Source organism: Etheostoma spectabile, chromosome 15 (genome assembly GCF_008692095.1).
Source record: "Etheostoma spectabile isolate EspeVRDwgs_2016 chromosome 15, UIUC_Espe_1.0, whole genome shotgun sequence".
NCBI classification, from domain to species: Eukaryota; Metazoa; Chordata; class Actinopteri; order Perciformes; family Percidae; genus Etheostoma; species Etheostoma spectabile.
Genome location: NC_045747.1, coordinates 22889863 through 22907693, shown reverse-complemented (window position 1 = coordinate 22907693; position 17831 = coordinate 22889863). Strand labels below are relative to the sequence as shown.

Below are 17831 nucleotides of genomic sequence, written 5' to 3'. Positions count from 1 at the left end.
TGAACCCTGAGGCAACCCGCAATAGAGAGGAGCAGATGATGAGTAGAAATCCCTCATTGTGACAGAGAAACTCCTATTTGTCAAATAAGAGCTAAACCATTTAAGTGCAGAGCCTTGAATCCCTACAAAATGCTCAAGGCGTGCAAGGAGGACTGCATGGTCCACTGTGTCAAAAGCTGCTGTCCGGTCCAACAGCACTAATACAGTAGGATCCCCAGCATCTACAGACAAGGCAATATCACTGTGAACTCTTAGCAGCACCAACTCAGTGCAGTGACGCGATTTAAAACCAGATTTGAATTTTTTTGAAAACACTGACTTCTGTTGTAGAAAGGCTTGTAACTGTTTAAAAACCACTTTTTCCCGGACCTTCGAAAGAAAGGGCAGATGTGAGACTGGTCTAAAATTGGACAACACATTGGGGTCAAGATTAGGCTTTTTAAGTAGCAGCCTAACCACAGCATGTTTAAAAGCATCTGGGACAGCGGCAGAGAAAACAGGCTTAAACTCCTCAAACACAGCAGAATGCGCAGGGACAGAAGGTACAAACACATTAAAATCAACATTGGCGTTTAGCCTGACTGATGCTACATTATCAATAAAGTAACAGAGAAACTTCTCACACATCCTGGTTGAAACCTCTGTCAAAAAAGAGTTGCATGGATTCAACACAGAGTTTATAGTGTTGAATAAGACCCTAGGTTCATGGCAGCTGCTAGTTATGACAGATGAGAGATAGTTTATCTTCGCCACCTTAACAGCCTTACTCTGCAAGACTATCCATTAACAAAGCCAGAGAAACTTGTAACATGTCCTTCTTCCACCTCCGTTCAGCTTGTCTGCAGCGTTGCCTAAGGGTCCTTGTGTTGTCGTTTAGCCAGGGGTCCGCTTTAGGTTTGATAGACTTAAAGCGATGAGGGGCAATTGAGTCTAGGATTTCAGCCATTTTAGAACAGAAAGCAGAGAGAATGCTATCTGGGGAAGATGGAGATTGGCATAAAACTGAGAGACCAAAAATTTCGAAGCAAACTCTCCAGCTGAAGAGGGAGTGAAACAGCGACGCCTAGAGACTAAAGACACAGGTTAACTAGGAGGTGGAGGAACACTGATCTCAAATATAATGGGGAAGTGATCTGAGATACAAGATTCTGTAATTTCAGTGACTGAACATTAAAGTCCAAGAGATGATGAGATCCAAGGTGTGGCCAAGATTATGTGTTGGCCTATTCCCACATTATGCCTTTTAAGAAAACATTTTTTTGTATTACAGACCAGTATTATACTACAGATATATTACCTGTAGTGGATTATCATTTTCAGTTGTCCTTTTATAGTGTTTTTATAGTGAATGTAGTAGTAAAACTCTGGCTTTCAGTTGCCACCCTACCACTCCAAATGTAAAACTGACATTTACAAATATGCAATAATGAAATAACAGTGAAACAAATATTGGGTATGTGTTTTCATTCATCTTTACCATTCAATATTGCACTCGCTGCTGTCAGTCCCATAGAAGACCACAGCGCGTGTGTTTTGAACACGCCAGGAATTATATACAACCCAACAGTCAAAACAAAAAGTAGTCCAAAAAACAGTCCAAGGAGGGCAGCAGGACTCAGGAGGAGGAAAAACAAAAAACAAAACGTCCATGGGACACTTGGGAACTGGGGCCAGTGGGCACTCGAGGACTGGAGTGCTGTGGCCAGCAGCGAAGACGGACCCTTCATGTGGCCAAACTGGTTGCGAAGGTAGAGCCCCTCAGACGGCCAAAGAGGACGTCGAGGGTTCTCAGGCGGTCAAGCAGGCCAGCGAAGGTAGAGCCCCTCAGGCGGCTGAGCAGGGCAGCGTCGGTGGTACCCTTTTGGAGGTCGAGCAGTATTGGAACCACCCTCTTTTCCTTGCTATCAGCGGTCTACAAGATTAATTAATATTAACGTAAACGACGTTGACCGCTGGTAAAGAGGAAAAAGCGTCTGGTTCTTCTCAGCAAGCAGCTGAGTTTATCGCCTGACAGAGATAATAGAGAAGACAACCCAAACTCCTCAACAAGGTGGGACCACACAGTCTCCTCACAATTGGATTTCATCAGACCCAATCAATTATGGTTAACTAAGAGGGTAAACCTTTGTTCATGCAGCATTTGGCTGAACATTCAGTTTCCTTTGTATCATGCACTAAGCACTTCATTCTGCACCGCTTTCTCTCCTTCACCGCTTTCTCTCCCTAATTAGGCGAACAAGACAACTTGTACCAACAAGATAATATCTCCTAATTAGGAGATAAACTTTAAGATATAATCTCCTCCATACGTGATACCATCTCCTATGTACAAGATGAAAGTAGGTTGTTGCCAACAATGCCTGACACATTTTTTTTCACTCTGCCTTTCAGGGCTTTGGTCATTGCCAAATAGAACTGAGGGGGGGAATGTAAATATGTAAAGTTTTTAACTAAGCCGTTTGAAGAAAAAAAGTTGTGGTGCCCTCTAAAATTTTGGAAAATATTACACTATGTTTCTAACAGAAAATATTGTTCTTTCTTTTGATATACTGTATTGACTTGTTAAATATTCATATAACAAAATATTCTGGGGTCTTGGAAGATTAGTGAATTTAATCAAAAATACTGTCTAGACAACATAGTTGCCAACACTCCCGTTTTTCCCGGGTTTCTCTCTGACCCGGTTTGTTATTTCTCCCGGGAAACTCCTGTAATTTGCATGGCCCAAACTCCTTTATAAATAATCAGCCCAATAGGTTTGTCTAATTTTGACCAGTTGCCAGATCTTGAATAAAACACATTCTATTCACACAATCCACACACAATCTACAATTTGCAACCTGTTTGTAACCTCAACCTGGCAACCTATAACCCAGTTGCGCAGTTGATCTCTGCGCAAGCTTTGCAGAAACTTCAGACCCAAAAGCAAACCAATAAAAATGGCAGGTGAAGGCGGTGTTCCTGCAAAGAAATCAAAATATATCTGTAAATTTCAACAGTGTTGGGCACAACAATTTACATTAATCTTACCTAGTCATATCAACAACTTCTACGCTTTTTGTAAGGTGTGTCGCATTGATTTTAATGTAGCGCACAGAGGGAAAAATTACATTACCCAGCACATTAAAACACAGCCGCAATATTGCACATAAGAAGCACATGAGGTCATACATGCAATTTCATTCTTCATCACAAAAATGTCAGACAGAGGCAGATAAAGTGCACTTTACAGTGTCCTTTACACTGATTTCTAATAGCGCTGTCTAATGGCCGATTCATTCAAAAGATTGCATGTATGCTCAAGCCCCTATCCAGAACAACTATGTCATGTTTTGTTGCAATTGGATTAAATCTTTCAAAGATACACAACTTCCTGTTTTGACCGCCCTCTACAGGAAATTTGTCCTCTATAACTTGCCGATTCTTTGCACAAATTGTACATATTTTGCATATCAAAATTCTTTTAAAATCTAGACATGAGATACTTAAGGTAGGTTTTGCATTTAGAAAATGTGCTAATTAATTTAAAAAATCTAAACAGTACCCTCTTAAGGCAGACTGACGCCATATTGGGCACACAGCCTCAATGGCCCATAAGGAACAACTGTGTTAAGTTATGCGTCCATTAGAATAGCCGTTGCCAAGATACAACTGTTCCTGTTTTGACACCCACCTAAAGGAAGTTGGTCCACCATAACTTGCGCATTGTTTTAGCTATCAAAATTAGTTTGATTAATTTTTGTCACGAGGATGCAGCGAGTCTCTGAGCAAGTTTTCGTGCCAATTGGACTCACCTAAAGGCCTATTGCCGCCAAATTTGGCACAAATGTTAAATCGGCCATGAAGAACAACGTTCCTCAAGTTCCGGGCCAAAAGGCTCAAGCGTTGACAAGCTAAGCAACTTCCTGTTTAGATAGGAAGTTTCTATGCCTATGGCTGCACAAAAGATCGTAAGCTCCCCTCTCCCCTCCTGATGGACATCTACACCTCCCGCTACCTCAGCAGAGCAGAACACATCATCAAGGACAGCTTCCCACCTGGCTTTGATGCGGTTGACCTGTTGCCCTCAGGAAACCGCTACAGGTGCATCAGAGCAAAAACTAACAGACTCAAAAACAGTTTCTTCCCAAAAGCCATAACCACCCTGAACTCACACATGCACTGACTTCCCTTCACAGCCTACCCCCGGCCCCCGGACTCTTTTCTTCCCACCTACTGTGCAATATATAATACTTTAAAACATTGGAATCCTGTGTAATTTCATTGCATGTACAATATTTAAACTTGTATTACTTTGACAACACTGACAATTTTGTGCAAATTCATAACTGTGCAGTAGTTCTTGTTTTGATTTGCAGTAGGCTACTTATATTTTACTCCATGTTATATTCCTTCTTGTTGAGACTGGAAAAGGGTTGCTTCAATCTTGTTGCGCAGGTATTACACGCGTATAATCACAATAAAGACATTCTATTCTATTGTATATGACAACCGTTTGACAAAAAGTTTTTCTTTTGATGACTTTTCATCTTTAAGGTTGAGATGCTACAGACCAAATTTGAAATCCATTGGAGGAAATCTGTAGGAGTTTGTTAAAGTGTAGCACCTTGACTTTTAGGCCTACTTCCTGTTGCCAATAGGGAACGTTATGACTTTGAGCCATTATCGCTGTGTAAATGTCATCAGGGTTGGACTCTGATGAATCCTGAAAAGTTTTGAGCCAATTGGACAATATACACAAGTTAAACCCCACTTCCTCTTTGAATGGCAAAACGCATAAAATGGCCGCCCTGCCACGGCCACGCCCTATGACGAAACGTTTTCTTTTGATAACTTTTCATCTTTAACGTATTAAGATGGCACAGACCAAATTGGCAACGACCGTCTGAAAGCAAGGTAGCATTTTATGATGTACACTGTCTCATTGCTTTGGTCTGATCCGGGCTTAAGACAAAGATTCTGAATGTGTTGTATACATGTCGAAAGAAAGCTTCTAAAACCGCAAGGATACCAACATATCAAACATGTCTTAATCGGAAAATACTATATTCAAAAAAGGCCTTATTCGGAATAAAACAGAATATGCCGTTTACAAGAATTTAATCATATTCAGAATAAAAGTGGAATATGAATGTGAATGTAAACATACTCACTGTGTCTTTTGTCATGCCTTCACCTTTGCCAGGAACCTTTTATCAGCAGACCGAAATATATGCATGCACACACACAAGCTGTTGAGACACTTCATACGTGACACTCTTTTTCAATTACTCTCATCACCAAGAGCAAACACAAAGTCCCAGTGTCAGCCAAGCGTAGCCTGGCCCAGGCAGAGGAGATTATGATTGAAATTGTGTCTCAGTCATTTCTGTAAACCCCTGAAGCAGAGCTGGAAGGGAAACAGAATAGAAAATAGAGAAAGAAAACAAGGTGCACCAGAGGGAAAGGACAAATAACTATAGCAATTAAATATCCATCCATACACTGGCTTTCTCACGCTGAAGTGTCAACCTGGTCGGTAAAATTTCTGAAAGATTAGTTTATCTATATATCTACCTGTTGAGCCATTATCAACTAGTTGTGCTTTCAGAGACGATGAGGGGGTTTAAGAGCACTCCCTGTTTTCGAAATGTTGGAAATTGAGAACATTTTTTTCACAAGCCATCCCAGGTGCATTTCCCCATCTTCAGGTATATGCTTTGAGTATTACAGACCCGTCTGTTGCTTTGTGTCAACTCTCTCTGTAAAAATAGAGCTGTATAGAGCGCAGCTGCTAAGTGTAGCAACTTCAATTCATTTCAGTGGACTTGCTCTGCTGTGGGCATTGACGTCTTGCATCCGTGCGTAGACCTCTGATGAAGAGCAGCGTACAGCCACCTCTAAACTTTGTCAGAGACCAGAGAACCAAATGGGCCTCTGTGTCCGTCAGACGGTCTGAATGAGATACTACCATATCAGCGGAGTAATGATATACACAGCAGACTATGTTACAACTCTCCAAATCTCGGACAACAGAGATGGGAGGAGTTTTATTTTGAATGTGCACAAAGTTGTAAACATGAACAGAAATCTGATGAAACACATCGGAACTATATGAAGTCCAGGGGTTTATAAATTAATTTAAATGAATTAAAGTCTGATTCACATCAATAAGTGCCACATGCACATTTAAAGAGATTTACTTCCCCATCAAAACACTTGAGGGCCTTGTGCTTCTCTAACCTCTTTGCATCTCTAAGTGTAACTGTAAATAATTCATTCAATGTTTCTTAAAATGAAGAAATAGTCTTTATTTTCCCAAAAGAGTAAATGCAGTAAGTGGGGCACAGAGGATGAGGGCCAAACATTACGAGAAGGACTTCGCTGCAGCAAACAGAAAGGGGCGGGGACGGACCTTTCCGTCAGTCCCATACCTTATTTGGAAATGGGACTATTGCATTCCGGAAATGAAGGGGGCGCTATTTTCATAATCACTAGTATAAATGCCTTAAAGACGCGGGGTTAAGAGGAAAGGAAGAAGAAAGAAAGAAGTTTGAAAAGTTTTTGCACTGGTGTTCGGCACACGATCCATAATGCAAAACCCACAAAATCAACAAAAGGTAATTTTACCTTCTTAAAATTTTTTTCACATAGTAAATTAATACGCTTTTCTAGATTAGGTTGAAAATATAATTAACAGCTGTAAACTAGTGAAATTCGTAATTCATACAGGCGAAGGCTAATTTTAGCATGTAGCACAGCTAATTATTATCCAGCAGGGCACCATTAGATAAAAAATAGAAAAATAGATAACATTTTTAATTGAGAAATGTATTTTGTGCTCAAACTTTGTTTTTTATTTTCATTATACAGATCCACCTGTCCATTTGTAACATTCGGAACGGAGAGAAGATTCTCCCATATTGCATAAACAAGAAATATTACTGTCCCCTTTGTTCATACTGTGCCGATGAGTCGTACAAGGTACAGAACCACATAGCACAAACTGCTATGGTTCAACATAACGGTATGTAAAACTACACTTGAAAAAAATATAAAATATTGTTTTACATACTTACCAGTTTTCTAGTGTTTTTCTTTTATTTTTAAAGGTTAATCTTTCTTTAATATGTTTTGTAAACCAATGTTAAATTTCTGGAAAGTGTAATAGGGTTTTCTACCAATCATTTGTATATTTCCAGACGTGTAGTAACCTTTTTCTTTTATTTTAGTAGCTATTACTTTGTGTCCTTGCTCTATTTAAAGTGGGAATGAACCACATATTGTTTAAACATTTCTGCAATGTATGTAGATGTTGTTTTTTAATTTTGTTCATTTCTTTTTGTTACTGCAGAATTCCATATATTCAGATGTGGCCTACCTTGTAGAGACGCATCTCACTTCCATTGCCCATACTGTTTTTCAACTATTGACAGAAGGGACAGGTTTGTTAATCATTTGGTTAACCACACGATGACTTTCCATAAGGTGTCCAGCTGTGCATCAGCCCAGGCACCTGTCCAACCAACAGCCTCTAACATCCAGGCAGTACAGGCACCTGTCCAACCAACAGCCTCTAACATCCAGGCAGTACAGGCACCTGTCCAACCAACAGCCTCTAACATCCAGGCAGTACAGGCACCTGTCCAACCAACAGCCTCTAACATCCAGGCAGTACAGGCACCTGTCCGCTCAGAAGACATGGTTACATGTGAAATGTGCAATCTGCGCCTGAGAAAAAAGAATCTCCGTATTCATTTGAAAAGAAAACACCAGGAAAATGTGGACCTCATTTCACAAAATCATCATTTAAGAAGTCAGTGTGTGGATGCCAAAAAAGGTGTTTTTGCTGTTAAGAAATCCTTTTATGGTCCATCAAGACCCATACATGTAATAAAAAACACCTGGTCACAATTTCACAGGTCAGAATGTGAGCTTGACAGGTGTAATGTGAATGCACAGTTTGCCAAGCGAAGTGGGATTTTGCCTTTTGAGTGTGAACACATTCAATCTTTACGCTTTTGTCCACGCGCCACAGAGTCAGAAGAACCTTTGTCTGAAACTACCCTCAACATCCTGGTTGAGAACTTATGGTTCAGTCTTCAAAGAAAAGCAGAACTTTTAAAAAATCAGCAGAATAATACGCCGTTTTCAGTTCTTCTTTTTGGCAGTGGGACAGACACAATATTTCACGTGTCTGTCTTTGAACCTAAAACGTCGTTTTTCAGCAGACTTGGAAGGGTGATTGTCACTTATGACAAAGGAAAAAATACCTGGCATTGTGCATGTACACAGGGCAAAAGGTCCTGTACGCACAAGGCTACAGCAAAGTGGCATCTCTTTGAAAAAATGCCAGACATGTTCAAAGAGGCAGTGATTTCAGAGGAGGATGTTATGTGTGGGACAACAGCATCAGAATGTCAGGAGGAAAGTCGTTCCATCACTGATGAAGCAGCAGAGAGGATAATCAAGTATTTGATTAACCACAAGAAAATACCTGCTGATCTTCCTGACAGTCTTGTCACCAGCAGTAGAGATGCCAAGGCTCTCAATGGGTTCCCCAAACATCTGATCCCATCAGAGACTGAATGCACAGAATGTGGACAGCACGCCGGGCTTGGTGACCCTCAGCTGGTATCTTCCACTGCCAACATATTGACTATGACAGGAGTAGTCAAAGGTTTGTAATTTACTCTACTCTGCTCTGATTACAAGTGTACTGATTTATTTTTATTTCCATAAGACTTTTTTTTTTTTTTATCCTATTTTTATTCCGTCATGTCGACGTAAGATCTTAATAATCTTTTTAATATTCTCGTAGGTATATCAACATACAGGAAGACTTGCCCCAACTGTTCCATGGTTTACCGATATCAAAACTGGGAAGACGGCATCCACAACTTCAATGATCACCTGCTGCTGTCCATACATTTGTGTCTGGTACTGAGGAATGCATTGCAGGTTAGTTGTAGTTTTTAATACTTGTTTAGAATATGAATATTATTTTTACACATTACAACAAATGGTAAAAGACACATTTGTGAATTTTTCATCTTCATTACTGTGATTTTGTAAGTGTGTCCTAATTCTTTCCGTAGACTCACACTGCTGTAAGCCGCATAATTGAAATGATAGAATACACAGAAGGAGAGACCTTTCCTAACAAGGATCGGATCCTGCAGGCATATCTGTCATTTGAAGGTCTAAGTGACCATGACTACCAATACGCATGCATTTCATGTGGGTATCATCCTGCAGTTGTTGTCATGGATCTCCATAAGAAAGGTGTTTTCAGCATGCCAGGTAGGTTTTAGATTTGAAACCTGCAAGTATGAAAATACTGTTATTCTAAATGCTAGACTCATCTGAAATGAACATAATAAACAAAATGGAATCCTGTGTTTTTTGTTTTATTTTTAAAGTTAGTGAAATACCAAACCCACCTCAACACTATAATGGTGAAGTGAATGCACGCTCTTTTTGGGAAGCAGTTACTATGGAAGTGATTATCCGTGGACTTTATCCACGTAAGTCTGGTGTCTATTCAACAGAGAAATTGAAAACATTTTGTGCACCAAGTTATTCAATGCATTAGTGTGCCTCAAAAATTGTATTTACTTGTCTCCATTGCATTTCTCAGCTGGCTGCAGGAATCCTTTTGTTGTAAAACCTACTTATCACAACTGGTCCCCCTGGATTGGACCACAGACAAGACGATCTGACATTTTGATAAACACAGAGAGTGAAAAAGTCCACTTGCCTGATTCTAACAGTGATGCAGAGCAGATTCTCACAGAAGAGCGGCTTGCAGATGAGGTTCTCAATCTCAAGGTATTCTCATATTTATTTATTTATTGAATTTCCTGATTGTGTTGGTCTTTCAGGAGGGTTAAATAATATTACAAATAACTCACATTTTGTGTTGTTTTAAAGCTGCCTGAGATCAGGAAACTCTGCAGTCAATGTGGAATTGACAGCAGAGGTTCTAAGATGGATCTTGTGCTCCGTCTGCGGGACAAAATGGCTTCTAGAGTCACATATAACAAGGTTTTTGATAAAGTGTGGGGCGCCTCTGGTAAGTGTGTGACAGCAACTTATAACAGAAAACTTTAAATTTGTTGTCATTTGACCCATACCAAAGTACTGTAACTGTATGAGCTAAGAAAAATTTAAATGACCAAAAACAGCCATCCCTTGTTTATCTGCTATTTTGAAAATAGAACACATTGTCATAGTAATGCCAATGCTTTTGTGAAGTTTAATTAAGTACACAACAACAATGAGCCACATAAGTTAATATGCTTTACATGTAAGGATGTGATTTGTTGTTTCAGGTGGATGGGCTGTAATCACTTGTCCCTGTGGTGTTATTTATTCTGTAAAGTTTAACCTGAGAGCGGAGAGCCCCAGAGACTTTGCAGACCTTCTTTTATCCTGGAAGTTTTTTCCAAATATTACAGTGTATGACTACCCAGGGGATTTGTAAGTCATCTAAGGAATAGGTGCCCAGAGGATACACCATTTACCATCAACGAAGGTAGATTGGTTGACCCCACACCTGAAAACATAAGACAAGCTACTGAGAAAAACCTTGCTGTAAACTTGCCATGGTTGAAGCACAGGAAAGAACCTGAAGACAAGGGAGGACATCCTGTTACTGGCTCAGTAGAGCACTATTGTCTCAGTGATGTTTTCCACCAAGGCAATAGCAAGGACGACAAGGATGTCTTGCGGCGGATTGAGATTGTTCCGGAACTTGTAGGAAGATTAAACAGTCAGTGTGCAGAGCAACTATTTGCAGGCATGAGGAAGAACAACTACTTCCTCAATATGCTCACCCCATCCACACACATCTTTCTGCAAAGAAACATCCTCCACCATTTCAACCTTCGGAAGAACACAAAAACCAAACAAGAAATTCTAAAAGTTGCTGGGCCACATGCAACATTGGTCCTAGACCAAAATGGATGCATAATGATGGGTAATACTCAACTTCAGTGTTATTGTTGTGGTAGTCTCTGAAATTAAAGCATAACACACACACATATATATATATATATATTAATGTAGGATTGTTTCTGTTGATAAAGGCTATGAGAAAAACCAGCAACAAGCTTGCAGCTTGGAAGCCAGCGTTGTTCAAACTCACCAATGTCCTCCTGCTGACTCTTTGGCAAGCTTAAAAACAACTGAAGCAAATAAATCCACCTGGAGTCAACAGCCTAATACTACAGAAATGACTTTGGTAAATGTTTCTCAATGTATATGTATATCAATTTGCTTTGTGTTTGTCTTTTTGATATTTCTTTCTGGGTTTTTTGTATTAATTGTCAGTAATAGTAATCCCAATAGTTTTCTATTGGAGAAATCAGTCATGTTGTAAAAAGTGAAATTTCCACAAACAAGCAGTATAAAGACATAAGTTGTACATATCTGTACACATACTTGAGGAATGCATAATATTGTGAAAAATGAAGTTAACACAAATGTATTTATCTTCAATTTTTCTTTCCTAAGCTTACTCAAGTATTAGACCAAACCAGAGATCCAGGTGAATATGTTGCTTGTGTTGATGGGCAGGTCCTCACTAGAAGAGATATGTTCACTCTTGGGTTATCGCAAGACATCAATGGGGAGGTGAGTTTAAATATATTTCAAGCCATATGAGTGTTAATGTTTTTTTATGTTGTAAAAATATGATTTCTACAATTCTTCAAAGATTCTGAACTCCTGTCTGAAAGCTGTTGAAAGAATGTGCAGCGACAAGGTCTGTGAATTTATGGAATCTGCATTTGTTTCATGATATTTTAAAGTTTGGAGTCATATAAATACTGAATGAGTAAATATCATAAATATGGAAATGACAAAGAATATCAGGCATGTCTTAGGATGTGAATTAAACATAGAGTAAAAAAGTATCCCTTTCCTCTGAACCTCTTCATTGTTCCTTTTGTTTGTATTATTTCTCCAGGGCATCAAGGTTTTTGCAGGGAACAGTCATGTAGTCCACACCTGGTTTCCACCTCTTTCCCTTGACCCAGCTCTACACCTACCAGTTCATATTTTTGGTACATTTATTTTCAGCTTTGGATGTCAGATTCACCACTATATATTAATTTTGTGATTTAATTGGAAGCCGCAGGCACAAGATCTGGACTGGGTTCTGATTCCTGTGTGGCGTCCTGGACATTGGACACTATGCGTTAGTACAATACTTATTTGAAATTGACCTTCATATTTACTGCATTTCTTGACACTTGTCTAATTCATTTATTAGTCTACGGTAGTGTTCACCATCAGTGTGACATATTTTTTCAGATTCTGAAGCCTAAGCATAGGGAGATTTTCTTCCTTGATTCTATCAGTGGCACTGGCTTCACAGATGAAAACCACATCAAAACATTAAGGTTTTATAGGAATAAGTTTGAAAATGGCATGTGTTCAGTATGTTATTCCGTTGTTCCACGGAGGCAAAGGTTCAGCATTAATCTTCATATTTATATAACAATAAATATCCAAATTGAATTTGTGAAAAACATTTTAATGGCTGAAATCCGAGACAAACATTTTCTAAGCACTCTTGTTTCTTTTTAAACAAGACATGGGTTAAAGCTGGACCATCAAGAGACCGTTCTGTCTCACATCTGTCTTTCATTCTCATACATGTTTATAAATTTTATGTTGTGAAATATGCCCTTTATAATTTTAAAACAATTCATATCACCAGAGAAGTCTGTCATCAGATGTCATCTGAACCATGGACAGAATTTGTTGGCAATGATGTTAAGGTGAGATGTTCTGATGGGACACTTGTGGTTCTATAGAGCTTCAAGGCTGCTTATTTCCAACCATTCCTGCTTTAAATGTTTATAATCAGTACTGTGGGTAAGGCTGTTGTCCTTTACCTCAATTTAATTGTTATAATAATGACACATTAATTTTCTTCCCCCTTCTTGAATTTTCTCTTAAACACCATAGGGATTGCCTAAACAAGGACTGTCCAACAACTGCGGGATGTTTGTAGTCATGGTAACATCTGCCTCCACCCACCATATCTTTGTATGATTTGTATAGACGTAATAATCCCATTTTTCTCAACAGTATGCACTGTACTTTGTGATGGGAGCATCATTTGATTTTGGCGAGGTAAGGAAACAGATGAGAGTCGATGCTTTCTGTTGGAGATTTCATTAAATGTGAACCTGTGATGTCCACAGAATGATATGATGACAATACGGAGATGGTGGTGTCTCTCTCTCTTGAGAAACTTTCCTGCGAGGTCAGAACAATAATGGTGCTCTGTACCACGTCATGTTACACATCTGTCAGTTTTTTAAGAAAACCTTCAATTTGTCCTTTTTAAAAGGTCCAGAGAAGAACTACAAAAGGAGAGAAAGCGGAAAAAAGTTGATGAGAGGGCAAAATGTGAGGTAAGCTGTAGCTAAAATTCATCACTTTGTTGTTTTAAGTCATAGAATTTGTATTATGTCCATTCACAGTGTACTTTTGTTCTATGCTTATTTTTTTAAGTCTGAAAGAAAATCAGGATAGAAGAATTAAAAGGGTTGAAGCAGCTTTGATGTTATTTGGACTTGCATTCATCTTTCACTTAGATCATATCTGTATTTTTACAGACTCTGTGTGCTGATGACCACACCTATGCCAAAGGAGCCGAGGCACAAATTGAGGTTCATTTTTTAAATTTACACATAACTAGTCATTTTGATTTGTGTATCTTTATGTGCAAATGAGACTAAAACCCTAAATGATTTTTTTTTTTTTAAATTTCATTATTTGGACAACTTTTTTTATATCATTAGAGATGAAAGGATAAGATACTGAGAGATATAAAGTATTAATTATTGTTTAATGCTCTTCACCATGCAGGTAGAAAGGATACCGCCAATCTTACAGGTAAGATTCATTCATAATCATATGTATCATCCATTCTTCCTGTATGACAGTCTTGCAATTCACCTGTTTTTTATTTTCTTTGTTTTTTTATTTTTTTATTTTCAGATGCCTTTGCATGTGCTTGAAGCTATTCTCCAGGAGGTGATACTGGCACAGGGAGACACAGCTTATCTCACCTTGGCATTGACATGCAAGTCCTTTCAAGCCATTGTGTCTCACCCTGTTTTCCGGAAGAAGACTCATTTTGCTTGGCTGGATGGTGAGGACCTTTGACTTTTTTCACCTAAAACATGTGAAATTAGATTGTTACTACATGAAATTGATTTTTCATTAACAGGTGAGATCAACTGGGGCAAATTTTCAAAAACATTCAAGGCAGAAAACCGGACTCCTTTTGCTGTTGTGACATGTTCTTCCTGCAACCAGCAATACAAAGACTGTGTGGGATTCACTGGAAATGGAAGACGAGGAGAGTACCCTCGTTACTACTGTGATGGCATACCTGGACTTTGCCCTGAGTGCCAACATTGAATTCAAAGAAAATATAAGTTGCTTTCCACAATCTGTCACATATTGTTAGTTTTTTTTGTGACCTGCCATTTGAAATCGTTTCTGATAAAGAATATTTACTTTTTGACTTGTGCAGTCCTCCTTTTTCATAATGTGTTCTTTCAATATTATTTACATTTTTGAAAGTTCCTTTTGTTGTAGCTCAGTTGATTTACATCATTTAGTTTTCATAGAAATGGTGTCGTTTCCACAAAGTTACATTGTGGCTGTAATTTGTTGGAGAGACAGTAGAACCAATAAAGTAGTTGTAAATATATTGTAACAGCGTTGTTTAACAATTGGAAAATCTTGTTGGAAAATTTTAAATGCAAGCAAAGCTAATAACTTGCAATATACAATTTTTCCTATACATTTTTGAACAATGACTGGAATCAATACAAATTTTCTTTACAAACCTGACATACAGACAAGTTGTTTATGTTTTAACAGTTAGAATCAATTTGTTTTATGTAATAAAAAATAAGTTGCAGAAACATATTGTTCAGATACAAATATAAGATTAAACGAGCAAAGCGAAGGTGTAATCAGGGTGGAGGTGATGGAAGCTCAGGTGAGGAGCAGTTGCACACATCAAGCTGGACTTTATGAAGGGTGAAGGACTTGAGACCGGCGCCGTTAGGCTGGGAGGGAGGCACCTGAGCAGGTGATTGGCTGAGCAGGTGAGATGAAGACAGACTTTATTCAAAAAGGTTTTCATGTAGAAAAAAGATCATTCTCTCTGGTGGTTACCAGTACAGTGTCTACTGCCGGGGTCAGAAAGTTGAAGATTATTGTCAAATGAACTTTCTAAAACCTACTTTCTGTGCGAGTCTTTCCAGGTTGAAGCTACATTTAAGGTTTTAATTAATCACTTTGGGTTTTGCTACAATTGGATATTCATGTTTTTGGAGTGCAGTTTATGAATTTATTGCAATTGATAAAATTAATATGGTATTTCTAAATGGAATAGTGGGACACCAGTCAGTTTCCTAGTTGAGCTGGAGTCCTTATAGGAGACATTATGGTCAATAATGATAATAATTGAGCCAGGTCACCTGCAACCAAGTATATTCTAGTTACCGAATGGCACTTGTTAAAAGTTCAAAAGTCCTTTGGTTTGTTTGTAAATTATATTCACAATGAGAATAATAAGAAAAAATATTTGGCAAATAAACAACAAAAGTGCACCGTGAATGGACGTACTAAGTTGGCCAAAATTGTCGACTAAATGTTTTACAGACCAAACCTCTTTTCCATCTAGTTCTTATTAAATAAGCCAAAGGCTATTATATATTAGATTTTAACTTATTTATTTTAAGAGTACCATTCACAACATCAAATATATTATTTGAACTTCAGCACCAGCATGTATTTGTTTATATCTGTTTTCTTAATCAGCGATGGACTGGGGATCTGTCCAGGGTCAGCAGCCTTCATGACCCCACTTGAAGATAATTCATAAAATTAATGGATGGATAAATGTGCTCTTAATGTAATGTACATTTGTCTCCAAAATATTGATTTGATTTGATTTTTTATGACTTTTGTTAGAGATATATAGGGTGTAAGGATAGATAAATACATCTCCATAATGATTCCTTATTGTTGCTTATTTTACATTGTTTGTTACTAATATAATTTTAAATAAAGATTTCAAAATAAAAAAGGGACATACCACGTGACAGACATGCCACGTGACATATCACGTTTTGTAGCCATTTCTTTACTGTGTAATTAGTATTTTTAATGTTGAAAGTGTTCTTGGGTGTTTTGAAAGGCGTTGTCAAATAAAATAAGTTATTATTATTATAATTATTATGAAACGGTCGGTACAGGAAATAGTGTCACTAGCGCCCCCGTCAGTTCCGGAATGAAATGGTCCCATTTCCATATAAGGTATGAGACTGACAGTGGTCCGTCCCCGCCCCTTTCTGTTTGCTGCAGCGAAGTGTACTTCAACATTACTGTGAAAGGCCGTGATATAACACATGCATACATGATGCTTTGTCTTTTGTCTTATTTTTCAGTCTATTTCACCTTGAGGTGGCCTTGATTGAAGAATAGATTTCCCTCATTGCCTAATCTAAAGAGTTTTGACCACCAGTCCCCCGGGTGTCCAAAAAATGGTTATTTCTATTTGTTTGGTTTTAAAGGATTATAATTTATGTATGGTTCTCATTCTTTAGAATTTCAGTGGTCCTGGTTGATCTTTTTGATAGACCGTTAACTTAACTTTGAGTCCTTGGTCACTACACTGAGAACCGTGTGTGTGTGTGTGTGTGTGTGTGTGTGTGGGGTAGACAATGGAGAGAATGGGGAAAGGACATTTGTGAAAGGTGGACCTGGTCACCACAGCCCCAAATCTTATCAGCTGTTGCTACTCTCGTATGTCTCTTTGTGTGGCTCATTATGTTTGGCACATTGTATGGGTCACGTCTTATTTCATTAGGTAATACAATGTGTAATCAAGTGATGACTGATTAACATTAATGTAAAGGCTAAATGCTCTAATACCTGTTGATACTACAACAATGCAAAGGCTCTTAATTGTATAGTTTTGCTGATTTCTCCATTTCTTTGCACAAAATTCTCCACACGATGCCATTTTTCAAAAACATTTCCCGGGGGGGGGGGCATACCCCCAGACCCCCTAAAGAGAGCCCCCCATCCCCCCACACATAACACATTACAATTTAAACCCTGAAGGAGGATGATGCTGAAAGAACCAAAGCAGTTCATTTGAGGAAAAGTTTGGGTTGGCCCCCCCAGATGTCACTCCAAGGTTTTAGGAAGTTGTGTTGTGTTTTAGGAAGTTGGCAGCTGTTGTGCCCCTATCAAAGGGGTAAATAGAATTAAACACACGGACACAATGTCGCTTCGCTCAAGTCCAATGTTGTAATGTATTTTCAGTAACATCATAACAGCAGGTTTACAAGGTGTAACAAACCATGTATTTTCCATGTATGTCTCTTAAGTAACAGTGAAAAAGGTATTTTCAATAAACAAAACATATCTTAGCTGCACCTTGCAAAAACATCCGCAGTACATTTATTATTAATCCAGAATCATTTACAATTTAATTTAGCACAAATTACTTGCTTCTGCACGCTTAACACTGTAACGTTATCATTCCTAAACTGCAGCAATAGCATTCTCATAGAAACAATAAAAACAAGTTACCACGGACGATGGCGATATTCCATTAACGTTAGTACCACACTTCACCTAGCTTCGAGTGCCGCCGTTAGCCTGCAGGCTACAATCGAGCAACACGTCTACATTTAATCCGCTAAATTCACGTGCTTGTGTTATCACAGTAACCAATATTTTACTCCCTTCCTTCATTACAGAATTCAAACACATCGACATTGATCAAACATATCGCAACC

At 38.5% G+C, this 17831-nt stretch overlaps 1 protein-coding gene across 1 annotated transcript; it reads left to right on the top strand.

Moving 5' to 3' along the window:
• Positions 1–6572: 6572 nt before the first annotated feature.
• Positions 6573–14424, top strand: LOC116702421 (uncharacterized). Its single transcript, XM_032536591.1, is given in 26 exon segments — positions 6573–6599; positions 6853–7006; positions 7334–7491; positions 7534–8659; positions 8801–8940; positions 9078–9282; positions 9402–9506; positions 9620–9810; positions 9913–10054; positions 10314–10451; positions 10454–10960; positions 11070–11224; positions 11497–11616; positions 11699–11746; positions 11951–12034; positions 12116–12181; positions 12298–12386; positions 12707–12767; positions 12958–13008; positions 13081–13125; positions 13197–13258; positions 13346–13409; positions 13614–13667; positions 13867–13893; positions 13999–14152; positions 14231–14424. Coding segments are annotated over 26 exon segments (4167 nt in total).
• Positions 14425–17831: the final 3407 nt, after the last annotated feature.